Genomic DNA, 21,665 nt, shown 5'->3' with positions numbered 1-21,665 from the left:
TAGAAATAAACTTCTAATTCTATTTTTTCGATCTGTTTATCCTTATGTAGTCTTCTTTATTATAGTTTTGTAGTAAGTTGTGAAATACGGAAATATGTGTCTGCCAACTTCTTTTTCAAGATTGTTTGGCTGTTCTCGATCCTTATATTTCCATGTAAACTTTATGATCAACTTGTTAATTTCTACCTTAAAAATATATCTGAGATTTTGATAGGGAATGTGTTGAATCTGTAGATAATTTTTTTGGGGAAGGAGTATTGCATCTTAATATTTGTCTTATAATCCATGAACATGGGATGTTTTTCCATTTATTAAAGTTGTCTTTAATTTTTTCAGTAATGTTCTGTAGCTTTCATTGTGCAAGTCTTACACTTCTAAAATTTATTCTTATTTTATCCTTTCTGATTCTATTGTAAATGATTTGTTTAATTTCAATTTTGGATTATTCATCGCTAGTGTCTAAAAATACAATTGATTTTTTGTGCAGTGGTCTTATATCCAGCAACGCTGCTGAATACATTCCTTAGTTATAATAATTTTCTGTGGATTTCTTATGACTGCCTGTACACAAATTATGCCATCTATAGAGTTTGTTTCAGAGTATTTTGGATGGTATGTGCTTTATATTAGACACTGTAAAAGTTGGTTGAGTGAATCAATTGTAGCATTAACAGAGTGAATAGTTATGTTTTTTGTTCTTATTTTTGTATTTTTTCATGCAGGACAAATCAGCCAGCAAACAAAAATCCAAGACACCACTAAGATTTTTACCACAGTTGTCTACGGTAATTTACCAACATATTCTCATATTTTATTGCTTTTATAATAAGGTTACTGAATTTCTGGGTTTAAATTCTGTACTCCATTTCATTCTTTTCTGATGGATAGCATCTATCATATACATATCTTGGGAAAAATAACTAGCTTAATAAAGGAATTATAAGTTATATTTACTGGTATGCACAGAATACTTGCAAATAAGTTACTGAATTTCTGGGTTTAAATTCTGTGTTCCGTTTCATTCTTTTCTGATGGATAGCATCTGTAATATACATATCTTGGGAAAAATAACTAGCTTAATAAAGGAATCATAAGTTATAATTACTGGTATGCACAGAATACTTGAGTATTCTAAATAAAAGAATTGTGAAGATGGGCTAGCAGAAGCAGTATTGGGAACAGGAAGTGAGGACTTGGATTATAGTTTTGTCACTAATGGCTCTGTGACTGTTGGCAAGTCACTTACCTCTTTGAGCCCCAATTTCTTTTTTTTTTTCTTCAATTTCTTTTAATATTCCTTGCAAGGCAGGTCTGCTAACAATGAATTTGCTCCTATTGGTGAGATTAACAAGCATTATCATGAAAACAATATGTTCCTTTTTTTAAATAATAATTTATTATGTTAGTCACCATATAATATATCCTTAGTTTTTGATGTAATGTTCCATGATACATTATTTGCGTATAACACCCAGTGCACCATGCAATACGTGCCCTCCTTAATACACATCACTGGCCTATCCCAGTCCCCCACTCCCTCCCCTCTGAAGCCCTCAGTTTGTTTCCCAGAGTCCACAGTGTCTCGTAGTTCATTCCCCCTTCTGTTTACCCCCACTTCATTCTTCCCTTCCTTCTCCTACCAATCTCCCTGTTATTTCTTATGTTCCATAAATGAGTGAAACCATATGATAATTGTCTTTCTCTGCTTGACTTATTTCACTTAGCATAGACTCCTCCAGTCTTGTCCATGTTGCTGCAAATGCTGGGTAATCATTCTTTCTGATGGCTGAGTAATATTCCATTGTATAGATGGACCACATCTTCTTAATCCAGTCATCTGTTGAAGGGCATCTCGGCTCCTTCCATGATTTAGCTATTGTGGACAATGCTGCTATGAACATTGGTGTGCATATGGCCCTTCTCTTCACTACGTCTGTATCTTTGGGGTAAATACCCAGTAGTGCAATTGCTGGATCATAGGGTAGCTCAATTTTTAACTTTTTAAGGGTCCTCCACACTGTTTTCCAAAGTGGCTGTACCAACTTGCATTCCCACCAACAGTGAAAGAGGGATCTACTTTCTCCACATCCTCTCCAACATTTGTTGTTTCCTGCCTTGTCAATTTTTGCCATTCTAACTGGCGTTAGGTGGCATCTCAAGGTGGTTTTGATTTGAATTTCCCTGATAGCTAATGATTTTGAACATTTTTTCATGTGTCTGTTAGCCATTTGTCTTCATTGGAAAAGTGTCTGTTCATATCTTTTGCCCATTTTTTGATTTGATTATTTGTTTCTCGTGTATTGAGTTTGAGTTCTTTGTAGACCTTGGATACCAGTCTTCTATCTGTAGTGTCATTTGCAAATATTTTCTCCCATTCCGTGGGCTGCCTCTTAGTTTTTTTTGACTGTTTCCTTGGCTGTGCAGAAGCTTTTTATCTTGATGAAGTCCCACAAGTTCATTTTTTCTTTTGTTTCTCTTGCCTTTGGAGATGTGTCATGAAAAAAGTTGCTGTGGCTGATGTCAAAGGGGTTGCAGCCTATGTTCTCCTCTATGATTTTTGATGGATTCCTGTCTCTCATCGAGGTCTTTCATCACTTTGGAGTTTATCTTTGTGTATGGTGTGAGAGAGTGGTCAAGTTTCATTCTTTTGCATGTAGCTGTCCAATTTTCCAAGCACCATTTATTGAAGAGACTGTCTTTTTTCCACCAGATGTTTTTTCCTGCTTTATCAAAGATTAGTTGCCCAAAGAGCCGAGGGTCCATTTCTGATTCTCTATTCTGTTCCATTGGTCTATGTGTCTTTGTGCCAGTACCATTCTGTCTTTAGTGTAGCTTGAAATCCGGCAACGTGATGCCCCCAGCTTTGTTTTTCCTTTTCAACAATTCCTTGGCGATTCTGGGCCTTTTCTGTTTCCACACAAATTTAAGGGCTGTTTGTTCCAGTTCTTTGAAAAATGTCATTGGTATTTTGATCAGGATGGCATTGAAAATGTAGATTGCTCTGGGTAGCATAGAAATTTTTACTATGTTTATTCTTCTGATCCACGAGCATGGAATATTTTTCCATCTTTTTGTGTCTTCTTCAATGTCTTTCAAGAGTGATTTGTAGTTTCTAGAATATAGGTCCTTTACGTCTCTGGTTAATTCCGAGATAATGTATGATTTTTGGTGCTATTGTAAATGGGATGGATTCCCTAATTTCTTTCTTCAGTCTCATTGTTCGTGTATAGAAATGCAACTGATTTCTGAGCATTGATTTTGTATCCCGCCACATTACTGAATTGCTCTATAAGTTCTAGTAGTTTGGGGGTGGAGTCTTTTGGGTTTTCCATATACAGTATCATGTCATCTGCGAAGAGAGGCAGTTTGACGCTTCTTTGCTGATTTGGATACTTTTATCCTTTTTCTTTGTCTGATGGCTGTTGCAAGGACTTCTAGTACTATGTTGAATAATAATGGCGAGAGTGGGCATCCTTGTCGTGTTCCTGATCTTAAGGGAAAGGCTTTCAGCTTTTCCCCATTGAGAATGATATTCGCTGTAGGATTTCATAGAAGGTTTTTATGAAATTGAGGAATGTACCCTCTATCCCTACACTCTGAAGGGTTTTAATCAGGAAAGGATGCTGTATTTTGTCAAATGATTTTTCTGCATCAATTGAGAGGATCCTATCATTCTTGACTCTTTTTTTGTTGATATGATTTATCACACCAATCGATTTGTGAATGTTGAACCACCCTTGCATCCCAGGGATGAATCCCACTTGATCATGATGGATAATCCTTTTTATGTACTGTTGGATTCTATTAGCCAGGATCTTGTTGAGGATTTTGGCATCCATATTCATTAGGAAAATCGGTCCGTAATTCTCCTTTTTGATGGGGTCCTTGCCTGGTTTGGGGATCAAGCTAATACTGGCCTCATAGAATGAGTTTGGTAGTTTTCCTTCTGTTTCTATTTTTTGAAACAGCCTCAGGAGAATAGGTACTATTTCTTCTTTGAATGTTTGGTAGAATTCCCTGGGGAATCTGTCAGGCCCTGGACTCCTGTTTTGGGGGAGGTTTTGATCACTGCTTCAATCTCTTCATAATTAATCGGTCTGTTTAAATAATCAATTTCTTCCTGTTTCAGTCTTAGTAGTTTATAGGTTTCCAGGAAGTCATCCATTTCTTCCAGGTTGTTTAATTTATTGGCATAAAACTGTTGATAGAAGTTTCTAATGATCCTTCCTATTTCATTGGTGTTGGTTGTGATTTCTCCCCTTTCATTCATAATTTTATTAATTTGGGTCCTTTCTCTTCTTTTGAATAAGTCTTGCCAGTGGCTTATCTATTTTATTTATTCTTTCAAAGAACCAGCTTCTAGTTCTGTTGATCTGCTCTACTGTGCTCCTGGTTTCTAATTCATTGATCTCTGCTCTAATCTTGATCACCTGCCTTCTCGTGCATGGGTTAGGCCTGTTCTTCTGTTCCAGCTCCAGCTTCTTGAGGTCAGAATATAAAAACTGCATTTTAGATTTTTCTATTCTTTTGAGTGATGCTTGGATGGCTATGTATTTTCCCCTTAGGACTGCCTTTGCAGTGTCCCATAGGTTTTGGACCGTTGTGTTTTCATTCTCGTTTGTCTCCATAAATTGTTTAAATTGATTTTTAATTTCCTGGTTTACCCAATCATTCTTGAGCAGGATGGTTCATAGTTTCCAAGTGTTTGAGTTTCTTCCAAATTTTTCCTTGTGATTGAGTTCCAGTTTCAAAGCATTGTGTCTGAGAATATGCAGGGAATAATTTCAGTCTTTTGGTATCAGTTGAGACCTATTTTGTGACCCAGTATATGGTCGATTCTGGAGAAAGTTCCATGTGCATTCGAAAAGAATGAGTATTCTGTTGTTCTGGGGTGTAGTGTTCTGTATATATCTATGAGGTCCGTCTGGTCCAGTATGTCATTCAAAGCTCTTGTTTCTTTGTTGATTTTCTGCTTAGGTGATCTGTTTATTGCTGAGAGTGGAGTGTTGAGGTCCCCTACTATTAACGTATTATTATCTATATGTCTCTTTATTCTGGTTAAGAGTTGGCTTGTGTATCTAGCTGCTCCCCTGTTGGGGGTATAGGTATTTATAATTGTCATATCCACTTGTTGGATACATCCTTTAAGAATAATATAGTGCCCTTCTGTATCTCTAACTACAGTCTTTAGTTTAAAATCTAATCTGTCTGATATGAGAATTGCTACCCCAGCTTTCTTTTGAGGTCCATTGGCATGAAAAATGGTTTTCCATCCCTTCACTTTCAGTCTGGATGTATCTATAGGTTCAAAATGAGTCTCTTGTAGACAGCAAATGGATGGGTCATGTCTTTTTATCTGCAAGCCTGTGCCATTTATGGGAGCATTTGGGCCATTCACATTAAGAGTGATTATTGAGAGATATGATTTTAATGATGTTGTGTTGCCTGTGAAGTCTTTGTTTCTATAGATTGTAAATTTCAGCTCTGTATCACTCTTGGGGCCTTTTTACTTTTATAGAACCCCCCCTTAATATCTCTTATAGGACTGGTTTGGTGGTTCTGAATTTGGTTAGTTTCTGCCGATCCTGGAAGGTCCTTATCTCTCCATCAATTCTGAATGACAGCCTTGCTGGATCAAGGATTCTTGGCTGCACTTTCTTCTCAGATAGAGCTTTGAAAATACCCTGCCAGCCCTTCCTAGCCTGCCAGGTCTCTGTAGACAGGTCTGACGTTATTCTGATATTTTTACCTCTGTACATAAGGATTTTCTTCCCCCTGGCCGCTTTCAATATTGTATCCTTGGATCTAATATTTGCTAATTGCACTATGACGTGACGTGGTGTAGGTCTGCTCTCATTGACTTTGTGAGGGGTCCTCTCTGCCTCTTGGACACAAATGCTTGTTTCCTTTGCTAGATTAGGGAAGTTCTCAGCTATAGTTTGTTCAAATATCTCTTCTAGACCTCTCTCTTTCTCCACCTCCTCGGGGATGCCGATGATTCTGACATTGGAACGTTTCATTGAGTCAGTAATCTCCCGTATTGTACACTCTTGAGATTGGATTTTTTTGAGCCAAGTTTCTGTTTTAACTTTCTCTTCTACCATCCCATCCTCCAATTCACTAATTTGTTCTTCTGCCTCATTTACCCTGGCCATCAGAGCGTCTAGTTCAGACTGCAATTGAGTCATAGTATTTTTAATTTCTGCCAGATTTGCTCTCATTTCTGCCCTTAGAGATTCTATATTCTCATTAATATTTTTGTTAATTTTTTTTCAAGCCTACACATCATCTTGACCATTGTTCCTCTGAACTCCGTTTCTGACAATTTGGTTATATCCATATCCATCATTTCTGTGGCAGAGGCCCCAGTCTCTGTCTCCTTTCTTTGCTGAGGGTTTCTTCTCCTCATTCCTATGAGGAGAGATTGCGGGGTTGCCCAGAGCCCAAATTTTTGACCAGGACCCAGGCAGTGTGCATTTGTTTTATAGGGACCTTAGGGATGTGGTCTTCTTGATTTTTCAGGCTGCCTTCTGGGGGAGGGGCCTGCCGTGCTGATACTCAGGCAACCCTGTCTGGGTAGAGTCTCCCTGTCCCCTGTGAGGGGGGATGGGGATGGGCACAATGTGAGCTGGTGTTTCCAGGCTTTTGTTCTCTGGTGTGAGCCCCAGTTTCTAAGTCTGAAAATGAAAACAGTTGATTTAATGAAGTTTGAGGAGATGCCTTTTCCAGTGCTAAAATGTGATTTCTTAGATCTTGGCATCCTTTGTCATTATTTTGACTTTAAATTATCATTGTTGTGTGGAAGCGGCAGTTAATAGACATTTTTAACTGATAAAGTGCTAGAAAAGTTAGATTTTACTGAAATAAAATTTACTATCTAGTAATTATGTTGAGTTTAATGCCATAGAGTTACACTCTTGTGATTTCTGGAAGTTGAGTTGAAGTGGAGATTGAATGCAAACATTATTTGTTTGAAACATCTTTTAAAAACTCAGAATAAACTATAAAATCCGGATTGCTTCATGCAGAGATGATTCCTAATAACTTGAAATAAAAGCTTCTTTCTGCTTAAAAATCTTAAATGTAATTTTGCAGATGAATGTCCTTGAACATTTCAAAGTACATGTTAATTATGAACCTGTTTGTATTGATAATGCCAAGATTATCACATCATGTTTTATAAAATAAAATCATAGCATCCTTTTTTTTAGTCCTGCAAAAATCTGTTTTTTAGTTTAAAGACAAAGATTTGAAATAGACATTTTCTCTTTTAAAAATTCAACAAATTTTAAAACTGAAAAACCAATTGCCATTTGTTTTTTTATGTTACTAGTATACAGGTTTGGAAATAACAAAATTTAAATTTACTTAATATTCAGTGGCTGAGATGAATAATCCTTTCTAACCAGTGAAGCATATAACTGTCTAAAATAATTTTGTTGCCTGATTTAAGCCATATATTGTGTTCTTACTTGACTGTATCTTAGCGTTTTTTCTTAGTATCCTTTTGGATTTTTAGAAATAAAAATATTAGATAAACAATATTTTTAAATGATATTCTAGAAAGTAATCCATTGAGTAAAAAATACTGTCATCGGAATATTAAGGTTTGTGCGTGGCTGACATTTTTTCCAGCAGTAGTTAAGACCTAGAGTGATTTTCATTACAGACCTTCATGCTTCTGGAGGCGATCCCTGCAGTTGAAATCAAGGGCGACTCAGCACTGGCGGTTCCCAGTGTCCGTGAACTGGTGACCAGATGCTATCCTTTCTCACTCATAGCACTCTCACAAATCCTAAATCCTTTATGGAGCAAGAGGAGAGTAGAATGGAAGAGCAGACAGAAGGATGGAAGAGCATTGATTTTTAAGTTGTCTTAGTCTGTTTTCCTATGAAAGAAGAGCCTGAAAAAGAGGATTTGTGTACACTTTATCTGGGAGGTGATCCCACGAAGCAGAAATAAGAGATTGAGGAGAATAAAAGTAGGAAGAAGGAAAAGTCAATCTGAGGATATGTTAGCAAGTTCATTGTCACTTAGGGCAACTGGGGGTGATCGTGCCATCACCTTCTGAGGAGCTTATCGAATGCTTCCTGAAATCGTGTATCTGGTATGATTAGGGGGTAGTATTTATCCATCAGCTCTCATCCCACCCTCCCGAGGGTGTTACCTTTTACTCACTTCTGGTTACTTGTGTGTGTGTGTGTCCGTGTGTGTGTGTCCGTGCGCACACGCATGCGTGTGGGTGTGTGTGCAGAGGGGCTACCTTGAGAGTCCCATTCTGTGGCACTGGAGAAACCCCACAGTAGAAAGCAAAAAACATTTTCTTGAGGTGAGACATGGTCATTCCTACATGAATTGACGCTAGCAGAGTACTGTTCACTACAGCCATGTGTAGAATCAGACATGAAGCCGGAAAAGGATGTGAGGCACAAGATTTTTTTTCTTTCTTTCTTTTTTTTTTTTTAAAGACTTACTTTTTTTTTTTTTTTTTTTTTAATGATTTTTTATTTTGTTAGTCACCATACAGTACATCCCCGGTTTCCGATGTAAAGTCAGTGGAAGTCCCTCAGGGCCAGTCTCACAAGAGTGCCAAAGAAGAGGGAAAGGGTGACGTATGCCTAGCTCATCACTGGATAAGAAACTGCAGACTGAAATCGAATTGCTTGTCCGCAAAAATACGTAGCTCGTACTTGAAAATCCTCCTGTCTGATCTTACTGAAGGGCAAGCTCATGGAGACGGCATTCTGGCTTACGTGTGGCTGCTCTTTCTGGGTAGCTTGAAAACCACTACATACACGATATTCTCTTAGACATGCATTCAACACTGCAGTATAAGGAAACACAAGGCCCTCGCCACCATTACCCGGGGTGTTGATGAGATAAGTGCTGCCGGCTCAGCGTGCAGAATGGGCGGTGCAGAGATCCTAAGTCAGGTGTGTGAGGGTTTGTGTAGGACGCTGGGTTGAGCAAGGTGTTTTGTACATTCGTCATGGCTGCTATACAGTAGACCTCACAAAAATTCCTCTGAGTCTTGGTGTGAAAATTCTAGGTCACTTGAACAGATATCCCCAACCTTTGCTCTCTCTTGTCTACAACCTGATTCTTACCCCACCCTCCTCCTTCCCAACAGGAAGTCTTCCACTTTGAGAACACCTGTTGCACATTTTAGCTTGAAAGTTTCGTGCTCATGTTTCCCTCCACATCCTGTGTCTCATTAGGAATTGTAGAAAATATTTCTGCTACAACACTGGATATAGATACAAAACATTCACCTAATCTGATGTACTTTGGTAAATACTGTTTGAAGCTCATTGCAATTCTTTTTTTCTTTTTTAGTTATGCTTCTTTTAGGGCTTGGTTATCCAATTTTAATTTTTTCTAAGATGAAATTAAAGCCCATTTATCTACTTCTGTAAGACTGAATTAGTAGGTTGAGATGAAGTGGGATGCGGGGCTAGGAGAGCAGGATAGACACACACACAAACTATATTTCAGACAGGATTTAAACAAGATAATTACTGAAAGTATGCTATGCAGACTCAAAAAGATCACTCGCGATTGGAGTTAAAAAAAAAAAAAAAGGAAAAGAAAATCTAAACTTTTTTGACCTTGGTGCTAAAGAAAGAGCTGGACTGTTACAAGGGAATATTGAGAGGCATACTGGCGGGTGTGTTTGTTAGCATAGCTCCTACGAGCTGACATAATAGACCCCCACATTTTAGAGACTTAACCCAACAGAGCTTGCCCTTAGTTTTGTGAAGTCTGATGTGGGCCAGGCAGTCCTCTTCCACCTCTGGCTATGCCAGTGGGTACATGGGGTTCCCTCGCTGCCAACAGCAGGGACAGGAGAACATGGAGAAGGCATAGCAGCTCTTACGTGTCCTGTCAGTGCTCACATTTCATGCGCCAGCAGGAGTCCTGTGGCTACAGAGTAAGAGAGGCTGGGAAATAGGTAGTTTGGGGCATATTGAGGAGGCTTTGAAAACCAAGGTGATAAAGACTTGTGTCTGCTTTAATACAGAGAGTTGATGTTTCTGACCAAGGAAACAATACGATTAAACTGTGTCCTAGGAAGGTTGTGGTGTCCTGTAGGTCCTAGCATTTTCTCTAAATCAAGGTCCATATCTCCTGTTGCCTGGATTATTTTAAAAAGCCACTAAACTCTTCTCACTGCTGACCCTAGTCTCTTTCTCACATAACTTGTTTAGTGCTGCCAGGACCATTTGTGAAATAATCCTTTGAATGGCCTTGCATGATAAATAAGATAAAAATATACTGTCTCACCCAAACTGAGATGCCATTGAGAGTGGAAGTTCTAATTGTGCTCAGGAAAGATCTATACAGGGGGACTGTCGCAACAAACTGGGACTCGAGTTTCCCTCACAGGAGACTGAAATGGCTCTCCATTGCCAAGCAGGCCAGTCAAGCCCCAAACACTTGTGCTCCATAATCTAGCAGCACCCACCTCTCCGGCTCTGCCTCACCCTTGATTTGGGTTCCTACTCACACATAGTTTCTGCAAAGTGGCCTCGCTACTCTCACCTAACCTAGCACTTCTCTACCTTTTCCCTCTCTAGCTCTTCACCTTGTTTATTTTTCTCTGTCGTACTTATTATTTCCTTACATTATATATATATATATATAATATACATATTTTCCGGAAATAGCTGTCTGTACCCGCTGGAATGTAAGCTCCCTGAGGGATAGGCTTTGCCCTGTCAATAACTGTAGATCCGGTGCCTCAACGAGAACCCAACACACGGTAGGAGTTCAATAAATTGTGAGTAAGAGAATGGTTATACTTTCTACTTTGGTTGGGTCAAGTCCCTTTACCATCAACCCCAACGTCCTCTCCCAAGCCTGCTGTCCTCAGTTAGCCTCCAAGTCACTGTTCATGATGTTTCCTCTGCTTCAGTAAGCCTATTGCGGTCCTTCTCTGTGAAAATCCAGCTACGCCTTGGGGCTTGGCTTCCATCCTTTCTCCTTTTGAAACTTTCTGTCAGTACTTTGCTCCATACCCTCTCCTGTCCTGGATGAAAGCATATAGTTTTTAATATTAACTGGACTGTGTGCTTTGTAGGGGCAGAGACATCCTACAAAAAGGATGTCAACTTCTTAAAACAATATGCAACACACAGCGTAATCAATATAAAATATATTCTGATCACGTTCTTTGTGTTTGTACTAAGTCTTCAACATCTAGTATATATTTAATATATTCTCAAACATAAAAATATACTCTTAAACACCTCTCACTTCAGATGAGCCACATGTAAAGCTGTCGGTAGCCGCAGGTGGCTAGTGGGTGCTGTTTTGGACAGCAGCTTTAAAGAATCGAGGATCAGCAGACATAAGGAGCAGCCACTGCCTCTGGCTCTCAGGGAGAGCGCTCAGGGAAGGCACTTGGAAGATCCATCCCATCCCCAAAACTTAGACTAAGCCTTCTTGGAGAGGGAGTGGCTGTGGCCCCTCAGGTGACAAAGATAATTGCAGAGATCCTGCAGGCTGGGAGGTGAGTAAGCCATCTGCTTACGTGCTAACAAGTTTGAGAAGAAGTCTCCCTTTGTGATGTGAGGGGAACTTGCTGGAAGGCTGCCTCTAGGGATGCCAGTGAAACTGGCCGGAGGGTGTCTGCTCCAGGGTCAGCCACATTGCACAGGCCCGGAAGGTGCCCGCGGGAAGGACACTGACTCCTGGCAGCCACGCCATGGAGCAACAGGAGAAAAGCACTGGAACCAGGAAGAAAAGCCCTTCTCTTTCAGGGTCCCTTTAGAACCCTCTAAATGCTGTGCCAGCTGGAGACATGTTTATGGAGTCCTTCTCAGACTAACAAAGCGGGGTAAAAACTGAGGTTCTGATGCCGAGAGGCAATAAATGGGTGGCCAAAGCACGACTCCTACCTGTTTGACAGTTCAAAGTATCCTTCTCAACCGCGCTTCCTCTTACATAGACGAAGTCCCTACCAGGCCGTTATCCTCTACTCAAAGGAGATAGCCACACTTTGCTCTGAAAAGTACAAGTGTTCCTGTGGCAACTTGAGGGCGCATTAACCTGAATGAGTTGTCACCTTAGGAAGCAGAACATTACAGTTGTCAATAGAACAAAACTGCGATTTCAGGGATAGAGAAGGGTGGGAGAGCCAGGTAAGCCCAGCACACTAACTGGGTTCAGATAAATTCCCCAAAGCAGATGTGATGGATAAGTTTTGCCCGCTTTTTAAAGCTTTCTGAGTCTTGTGGGATGCCGCGTTCCCTTCTTTCCTTGCTACAGAAGAAGTCCTCCGAAGGCCAGTGTGGAGAAATGTGAAAGTAGTACAGTAGGTCTTCGAGGGTTTTGGGTAACACGCTTACTTTGTAGTGACCTTCTGTCAAGTGTTTGAGTGAATCGATTGTGACGTTAAGAGTCAATAGTTTTTCTCTTATTTTCATGCAGGATAAGTCAGCCAGCAAAGAAAAATCCAAGACCCCAGGAAGAGTTTTGCCACAGTTGGCTACGGTAATTTACCTATATCCTCTCACTGGATCTTTGTTTGCCCTTTTGAAAATGTGGTTTCAAACTTGTAAATAAGTAACTGAACATGTGATTTTGAATTTTGTACTCCATGTGATTATTATCTGATGGAGACGTTCTACGAGGTGCACAAACTGGGAAGAAGAACAATCTCAGAATAACTGTAAGCTATCATTTCCTAGTATGTCCAGAGGATTTCAGTATTCTGGATAAAGGAATTTCTGAGACGCACCGGCAGCAAGTGTATCAGTGTTGGCGTCAGGAAGTGAGGCCTCCGCGTACAGCTGTGTCACTAATGACTTTAGGATCTGAAAGGTCATTTATCTCTTTGAGCAGCAGCTTCTGAGTTTGAAAATGAGTTTCTTTGAGCTCTGTCATCCAGCACTGAAATGTTATGCCGCAGAAGAGTCCTCTGATCTTGGTATCCTTTCTAAAAGCTATGATGATTATAAATTCTCACTGTCCTATGGTAGAGGCAATTCATAGGCATTTTCAATTGCTAAGTGCTGGGTACGATATACTTCACTGTAATAAATTTTACCAGTAATTTAAATAGTAATTATGCTGAGCTTAATGCCATTGAATTGTGCTCTTGTGACTCCTCGAAGTGGAGCTTAAGTGGAGGTTCAATGCAAACGTTTTTTTTCTGACTGTGATAAAATATACCTAACATAAAATTACCATTTTAACTTTTTAATTGAACCACAGTTCGGTGGCATTAAGTACAGTCACGTGATGGTGCAACCATCACCACCATCCGTCTCCAGAATTCTTTTCGTCTTTGCAAACTGAAACTCTGGACCCATGAAACAGTATGTCCGCGTTCTCCCCTGTGCCCCCAGCCCATGGTGGCTAGCCTTCTACCTTCCGTAGGGGACTACTCTAGCTACCTCAGACAAGTGGGGCCATACACTTGTCCTTTGATGTCTGGCTTATTTTACCTAGCATAATGTCTTCAAGATTTATCTAAACATTATTTTTTGAAAGATAATTTAATTTAAAAGCTCCAAACATAGGGCTTCTGGGTGGCTCAGTCGTTAAGCATCTGCCTTTGGCTCAGGTCATGATCCCAGGGTCCTGGGATCGAACCCCGCATCAGACTCCCTGCTCGGCAGAAAGCCTGCTTCTCCCTCTCCCTCTCCCCCTGCTTGTGTTCCCTCTCTCGCTATCTCTCTCTATCAAATAAATAAAATCTTAAAAAAAAAAAAAAAAAGCTCCAAACAAGTACACAAATGAATTTGTGTAGCTTTTTGTAAAGAAGGTTCCTGATAATTTAAAATGGATGAAATTTTTTCCCTTGGAAAACTTGAATTAATATTCTTAAGTGAATTACCTTGAACATTACAAATTTTAATTAAAAATGTTTCTAAAGGGGCACCTGGGTGGCTCAGGACAGATAAGCATATGCCTTTGGCTCAGGTCATGATCCCAGGGTCCTGGGATGAAGCCCTGCATTGGGCTCCCTGCTCAGCGGGGAGCCTGCTTCTCCCTCTCCCTCTGCTCCCCCTCCCGCCGCTTGTGCTCTCTGGCTTTCTCTCTCTCTCTCAAATAAATGAAACCTTTAAAAATATGTTTTTATGGATAATGCCAGTTTATCATGCCAAGTTCTGCAAAACAGAGCCATAGAATGTTTTCCCTAGTTCTACAAAATCAATTTAAAAATTTCCAGTTTAAAAAGATAAGACTTGAAATAAAATAGTCATTTTCTTTTGAAAACTTAACAAAGTTTAAAACAGAAAAAAAAATTGTCCTTATTGTGTCTTGTTAGTATATGAGTTTAGAAATATAAACCTAAATTTTTTTACTTTTCTGTGGTTGAGTTGTATAATAATCCTTTCCTATTGGTGGCGTCTAATAGTCTACAGTGTTTTTGTTGGCTGCTTTAAACCTGGTTTTATGTTCATATGTTATCATAATTTTTTTCAGCATTCTTTGAGTTTTATGTATTATGAAGGAAATAATACTTTTAAGAGATGTTTTAAAAATCTATTGATTAAAAAATAGCAAAGTATTTTCACCTGAATATTAAGGTTTGCACTTGGGTGACATTTTTCCAGCAGTAGTTAAGACCTATAGTGATTTTCATTACAGACCTTCATGCTTCTGGAGGTAATCCCTGTAGTTGAAATCAAGGGTGACTCAGCACTGGCGGTCTCAGCGGGTGACCCGCTTCTCACCCTTTCTGCACAGCTTACTCGTAGGGCTCCCACAAGTCCTAAATCCTTTATGGAGCAAGATGAGAGTACAGAAACAGAAGGGCAGACCGAAGGATGGAAGAACATTGATTTTTAAGTTGTCTTAGCTTGCTTTCCTGTGAAAGAAGAGCCTGAAATGAGGACTTGTGTACAGTAAGTTTATTTGAATAAAAGAAGAGTAAAAGGAGTAAAAGATTGGAGAGAGTAAAACTACGAAGAAGAAGCCAGTGCAAGTATGAGCTATCAAGTTGGTCTGGATCCGAATGGAGGACACAGACTCAGTTGTCAGGAAAAAGTAATACTACTTTAAAATTGACCCATCTGTCCTGGGATCGAGCTATTGGGCTCTGGGCTCAGCAGGGAGTCTGCTTCTCCCTTACCCTCTCCCTCTGTGATCTTTCTCGCTCTCACTCTCAAATAAATAAAGTATTTAAAAAATTTTTTTAAAAAATCCACCCATCTGGGTTTATTGAAGAGTCATAGGTCCCAGCAGCAATGTGTTCTGGTATTACAATAATTGGCTTGAGCTAATTTTTGTTGTCTTTTTAGAAGACTTAGGTATTTTCCTGTCTGCCGCAGTCCCCACCACCCTCTATTGTTTCCCAGCCCTGAAGCTGAGTGCCAATAAGCTATCATCACTAGCCTTCCTCCCTCTTGTATGATATCTACCTGGCTCTTGTAAGTATAAGAATTTATGAACCCTACCTTAAGCCATGGAATAAATTTGTGAGTGGCCAGAGTAAACCTAGAGCTGCTTAGAGCTATGAGAACAGAAAGATCTGGAATTGGAATGCAGAGAAGCTCATTAGCATTGGAGACCAGCTACGTGTTCCTCTCATTAAAATGGAAGGCTTAAAAATCACTTGCCAATATTTGAAGGGGTGTAGGCTCTCTGGAATGAACACCCCAGTGTTAGGTAACAGATGCCCACATCAAACTAGCAGTAGAGCCTTTGGTAATGTCTCACAAATGTCACACACCACAGCCATTCACAGGCTTGAATAAGATTTATGTTGAGTATGGCTTCTTTCCAGATGTCCTGATTTGTTTGAGAAAATGTCTGTGTTTATCAACACTCATGCGTCTCATGAAAAAAGGTTTTTTTCCCCCCCGATCTTGTTTTATTAATGCTGTTTAAATTTCATATTTCAGGTGAGTACAAAGCCCCAGTGGCAGCAGGCAGCTCCTTTGTTCCATTTGAATATAAAACAGGACGACGAGATTCCAGAACCGTTTAGTGTTAAAAACGAACAGTCATATGGTAAGAACTTTATTCCATCTTAAATTTAAGGAAATTTTCAAGAGGAAAAAAAAAAATCATTACAACATTTAGTTGAGAGTAGTGAAATTGTAAAACTGAAATGATATATGTATCAAGTAGAAAAATTTATCCCAAATGTTTTCCCTCCTAAAATAATTGATTCCAGTTCTTAATTATTTCAGGCTGTTGTAAATGCTATAAAAGGTGCTATTTTAAGAATTGGGGGGCATTTATATTAAAACTTTGATTTATTGTAGTCAGAATTCTCTACAACAGACTAACAAGTTTTTTTCTAAGAGGGATTTTAATAAGTTGTAAATATTGCTTCCAAATTAGTCATTTTAATATTTTTTACTTTTCATTTTTTTGACTCATCAGATTGATTACATTGAATATTAACATTTTTTCATCATGGTTCTTTAAATTTTGAGAGTTTTGTATTCTGTTTTTAATCATAATTTTAATCTTCATTTTAAGAAGGTTCTATGCAAATTAATTGAAAATTAGAGTTTATTAGCATATTAATCAAAATATAAATTAAATTAATTAAATATTCTTGAAATAGTCAGAGGTTTCTATTACAATATAAAACAAGAGTAGTTTAACTTCCTGATACTGAAAGAAAATTAATTTTACCTGTGGTTACTTGAGAACTTAAAGTGTGTAGTTTTTCTTGAAAGGTGTTTTAGCATTTTATTCTAACCACTTACATGTTTTAGCTTACCTTTTACATAACTAACTCATGCTTTTTTTAAAAAAAAAATTCAAGCTGAATACCTAGAACACTTTGGAAAAAAGAGCAAAATAGTGGACCAAACTGAGGATAGTTATGCTGGACCATCTACTTCTAAAACCAAGAACAAATCTCTACATAAAGAACGAGAAAACTTCAGAAGCACTCTTGTTAACGTCCTTATGTAAGTTCCGTAAGCTAACCAGTGTGTGTTACCCTCCTTAGAGCCTCGGGGAACTTTCTATCTAAAAGTATACCAATTCTGTGCATCTCTAAGAATGCCTTAAAGCCTTGTTGGAGTGAGGTCAGGGTACAAATAAAGAATGAAAGATGGAGCTTCACCCTGTTAAGTGTGTCCCTCTTTGAAATACCACGAGCTGAAGAGGTACTGGTGTTAATCCTGAGGGTGGCTGGGAGAGCAGAATGTCTGGGGGTTCTGGTTGTGGCCGCTGTGGCTGGTGGAAGATATGGGGCAGTTTTTTCCCCCCATCTCATCAGCTCGGCTGATGTGGCAGCTTCTCTGGCTTTGGGGGGCTCTCCTTGTCTAGAAAAAGAAGGAACTGGGTGAAGCGATCAGCAGTGTGAGCAGGGCCAGGCTTGCCTGATGTGAGCTGTAGGTCCAGTTATGAAGAGCAGTGCAGACGCAGGTCACTAATTCTTCTGCACCCTTTTCCTCACTGCTTCATGCTGGTTGCTGGTACACTCTTTATGGCTCTCAAAGCCCACACGTGGCTATCTGTGGATGTAATTTCATGACCTGGTGCAGTAAGTAACTCGCCCAAAGAACCCTGTCTTCTGGTCCCCTGTGGGGCTTTACGGGCCCCATGGCCATCTTGAAGGGAGGACGGTGGGTGGTCTGTGCTTACAAAGGGCAAGGGGATTTTGTGGGAGCCTGTGCAGCCGGACTGTGGGTGTGAGCCTCTGCTGGAGTAGTTTAGAGTTTACCTTTACTGGTCGCCACTTGAATCTTACCGGCTTGGCCCATTTACATTGCTTTTTTGGATTAAGCACTCTCACATCCCACAAACAATGTAAAATTCAAACCCAAAACTGTGGGCCAGGTAGGCCTCTACTTACAAAGCCTCAGAAGCAACTTTTTCCTCTACCCAGAAATCTGGCGAAGACACATGATCTTTCTTGACACAACTTCCTGTGCTTGTCATTTCTAGTCCTCCTCTGGGTGGGAGTAGAGCCCGTCTTGGGTTTTAGCTTCACACAGGGGTTCTCACTTTGAATTCTCCATTTAACTCAGTCCTACTCAGAGCCTGACCTTCCGATTCACACAGGCATTAATGGCCATGGCCCTGGGCCCCAGAAGGGTAGCCAGACCTCAGGTTTTTGGTGATTACCATTCTTTTTTTTTTTTCTGAGTATTTCCTTTCTTTTTTTGTGAACTCAGCTATGCATTCAGAATGAATGTGTCCTATTATCCAGTATTTAAAAAATGGTGTTGGTTTTTCAGATTATCTTTGTTGTTGTATCATAAGAAACAGTAGTCTCCCTTAGGCATTTTATGTCATTTTTTAGTTATGCCTTTTATAAATAGGATATGGATGGATATATTGAAATTCAGTCTTAGAGTTTCTATACTTTAATAGAACATCCAATCCCATTTACAGTTGTTCGTATTTCTTATATATGTGTGCTTCTACCAACTTATTTGGTACTTTCTATTTACTATATGTCGCTTTTGCTTATTTTTTCTTTTTTCTGCTTTCTATTGAATCAAATTTTCTCTCTTTCTCCCTTCTTTCTATTGGCTTAAAAGCTATCAAACATCTCTATTCTTTTAGTGGTTACCATAATATTTAAAGCCACATATTGTAATTAATACTTTTTAAAGTTTAAAATTCAATTTTTATCCGTCTTCCCCCCCTGAATAACACAGAGATCTTGGACTGCTCTCACTTAGCTCTGAACTTCCCTTTGCATTTTCCACATGATCATTCTTCGTTTTGTTTCTACCAATATTTCCATAATATTTTTGTTCTACCAAGTCCTTAAATTCCTCATACTTCTTTTTTTCCTAAGTTAATGCTTAGGTTTACTAATGTGTTTTCTAATTCTTTAGAAAATTGTCTTTGTGTTCCACTCTTCACTTCCGTGTGCATTTTCTTTTTTGCTGAAGTTCATCCTCCAGTGGTTGTTTCAGTGAGGATCTATGAGGAGGAAAGTTGAGATTTTCATCTCTGTAAAGTTCTCTGCTTTGTCCTTACTCTTGAATTAATGGCTAAGCTGGCTACAAAATTAAATGATCATCATAATTTTTACCTTACATCTGAAAACATCAAATTGAAAAATATTAACCATTATTTTTTGGCATATATTATTTTCTCCCAGCTTTATTAAGGTATAATTGACAAATAATATTTTTTAAGATTTTATTTATTTGATAGAGAGAGAGAGAGCACCATCAGAGGGAGCGGCAGGCAGAGGGAGAGGGAGAAGCAGGCTCTCCGCAGAGGAGGGAGCCCGATGCGGGCGGGACTCGATCCCAGGGCCCTGGGATCATGACCCGAGCTGAAGGCAGACACTTAGCTGACTGAGCCATTCAGGTGACCCGAACAATAAAATAAGAATGTATTTCAAGTTTATGATGTGAGAGTATATGTATATATTGTGAAAGGATTTCCACAATCAAGTTCATTAACACATCCATCACTTCACATCTTTAGCATTTTTTTTTTTTTAAGAACGCCTAGGTTGTACTCTTAGCACATTTCAATCATACAATATGGTACCATCAACTGTAGCCACCACGGCGCGCATTACTGCTGATGAGAAGCCTACGTCACTCTATTTGTCATTACTTTATTTGCAGTCTGTATTTGTACTCTGTCAACTTGTCTTTTTTTTTTTTCCTGAACATCTTATTTTCAAAGCCTTCTGGATATGCTTAAACAGCTTTACTGAGCTATAATTTACATATCATGAAATTCATCCAGGTTAAATGTACAATTGAATGAATTTCAGTAAATCTCTGGTTGTGCAACCTTAACCAAAATCTAGGTTTAGGATACTTCTATTATCTGTGAAAGATTATGCCCATTTCAATTAATTCTCTCTGCCACTGGCTGCCCCAGCCGGTCATTGATCTGTGTTCTGTTTTTATTGTTTTGTCTTTTCTAAAATTTCATATAAATGGAATCATACAGTATGTTTTTAAAATCCTTTCGTTTTGTTTATTGTTTCTGGTTTGGGGCTATTTGAAAATGCTGCTGTGAACACTTGAATGCCAGTCTTTTTGTGGATATGTGTTTTCATTTCTCCTGGGGAGATGCCAAAGTGTAGAAATGCTCGATTGTGTAGTAGGATATGTTTAATTTTCAAAGACTTTGCTAAACTGTTTTCCAAGTGCCTATACCATTTTACATTCCCACAAGCAGTGTAAGAAGAGGTTTCTAGTTTTTCCACCTCCTTGCCCACACTTTGGCTAGAATAGGCAAAACAAAACAAAAACCATCCTAGTAGATGTGTTATCTCATTATGGCTTTAAGTTGTATATCCCTAATGGCTAATGATGATAGGTGTCTTTTCTGGTGGTTGTTTGACATTCATATAACTTCTTTGAAGTGTCTGTTTAAATGTCTTGCCCATTTTTAAATGAGGTTATCTTTTTATTAATACAGTCTATGAGTTCTTGATATATTACCTATACAAGTCTTTTTTTCAGATTTATCTTTTGCAAATATTCTCTTCCAGTCTGTGGCTTATCCCTTCATTTTCTTAATGGTATTTTTTGGAAAGTAAAAGCTTTAAATTTTAAAGAAGCTCAGTTTATCAGTTTTTTCTTTTGTTGATGCTTTTGGAGTCATATCTAAGAATCCTTTCCTATCACAAGATTTTCTCCCGTGTTTTCTTAGAAGGTTATAGTTTTAGCTCTTATATTTATGTACATGATTTAGTTTAATGGCGTATCTAGGTATGAGCTAAGGTTGAGGTTTGATTTTTTTCCATATAGATATCCAAATGTTTCAGCCCCCTTTGTTAAAAGACTATCCCCATTGAATTACCTCAGCACCTTTGTCAAAAATCATTTGAATATATAAGGAGTTCTATTTCTGTTCCCTTGGTCTATGTGTCCATCTTTACATCACTACCGTGCTGTCTTGATCACTTGAGCTTTATTGTCAAGTTTGAAATTAGATAGTTTATATCCACAACATTTATTATCCATTTTCAAAACTGTTTTGGCTATCCTAGGTATTTTGCATTTTCATACGTATTTCATTTGCATATTTCATACGAAGGACTAGCTTGTCAGTTTCTGCAAAAACAAACACAAACCTAGGATTCAGTAGCCAATTGCATTGAATCTGTAGGTCAATTTTGGGATAATTGCCATTTCAATAATATTGAGTCTTCTGGCCCATAAACATGTTATTTCTCTTCATTTATTTAGTTTTTATTTACTTGCTCTTAGCAGCGTGTTGTATTTTTAGTGTATAATCTTGTACTTCTCTTAAAAATTTTAAGTATTTTTTGATGTGAATTATTTAATTTTCTCATTGCTCTTTGCCAATATATAGAAAAATCAATTGATTTTTACTTATGAATCTCACATCCTAAGACCTTACTGAAACTTGCCTACCAATTCTGAAGGTTTTTAAAAGATTCCATGGAAATTCCTGTATATACAATTATGTTGTCTGCAAGTATTGTTTTACTTCATTTCTGATGCCTTTCATTTTTCTCACTTCCCATTTTGCACTTGTGTTAGGTTCTTCAATAAATTGTTGAATAGAATTGGAGTTAGTGGACTTGCCAGTCTTAGTGAAACATTCAGTCTTTCACGTTTATGTAGGATGTTAGCTGTAGGTTTTTAAGATACCCATTGTCAGGTTGAAAAAGATCACTTCTTTTCCTAGTTGGTTGAGAGATGTTAGCATAAATGAGTGCTGGATTTTTGTCAAATGATTTTTCAGTGTCCCTTGAAATGAGAATTAAGTTTTTATCTTTTAATCTT

The 21,665-nt window shown here is 38.6% G+C and overlaps 1 protein-coding gene across 1 annotated transcript in view; it reads left to right on the top strand.

Moving 5' to 3' along the window:
• Positions 1-614: 614 nt before the first annotated feature.
• DNAH7 (dynein axonemal heavy chain 7) overlaps positions 615-21,665 on the top strand; it is a 252,588-nt gene continuing 231,537 nt past the window's right edge. The window contains exons 1-5 of the mRNA XM_087854980.1: positions 615-641; positions 723-785; positions 12,433-12,495; positions 15,858-15,966; positions 16,736-16,883. Coding sequence (XP_087711106.1) covers positions 615-641; positions 723-785; positions 12,433-12,495; positions 15,858-15,966; positions 16,736-16,883 — 410 coding nt within the window. The remainder of the gene's footprint in view (positions 642-722; positions 786-12,432; positions 12,496-15,857; positions 15,967-16,735; positions 16,884-21,665) is intronic.

Source organism: Ursus americanus, chromosome 1 (genome assembly GCF_024610735.1).
Source record: "Ursus americanus isolate L20-20 chromosome 1, mUrsAme1.1.p, whole genome shotgun sequence".
In the NCBI taxonomy this organism is placed as follows: domain Eukaryota; kingdom Metazoa; phylum Chordata; class Mammalia; order Carnivora; family Ursidae; genus Ursus; species Ursus americanus.
This window is presented reverse-complemented; position numbering and strand designations above follow the sequence as displayed.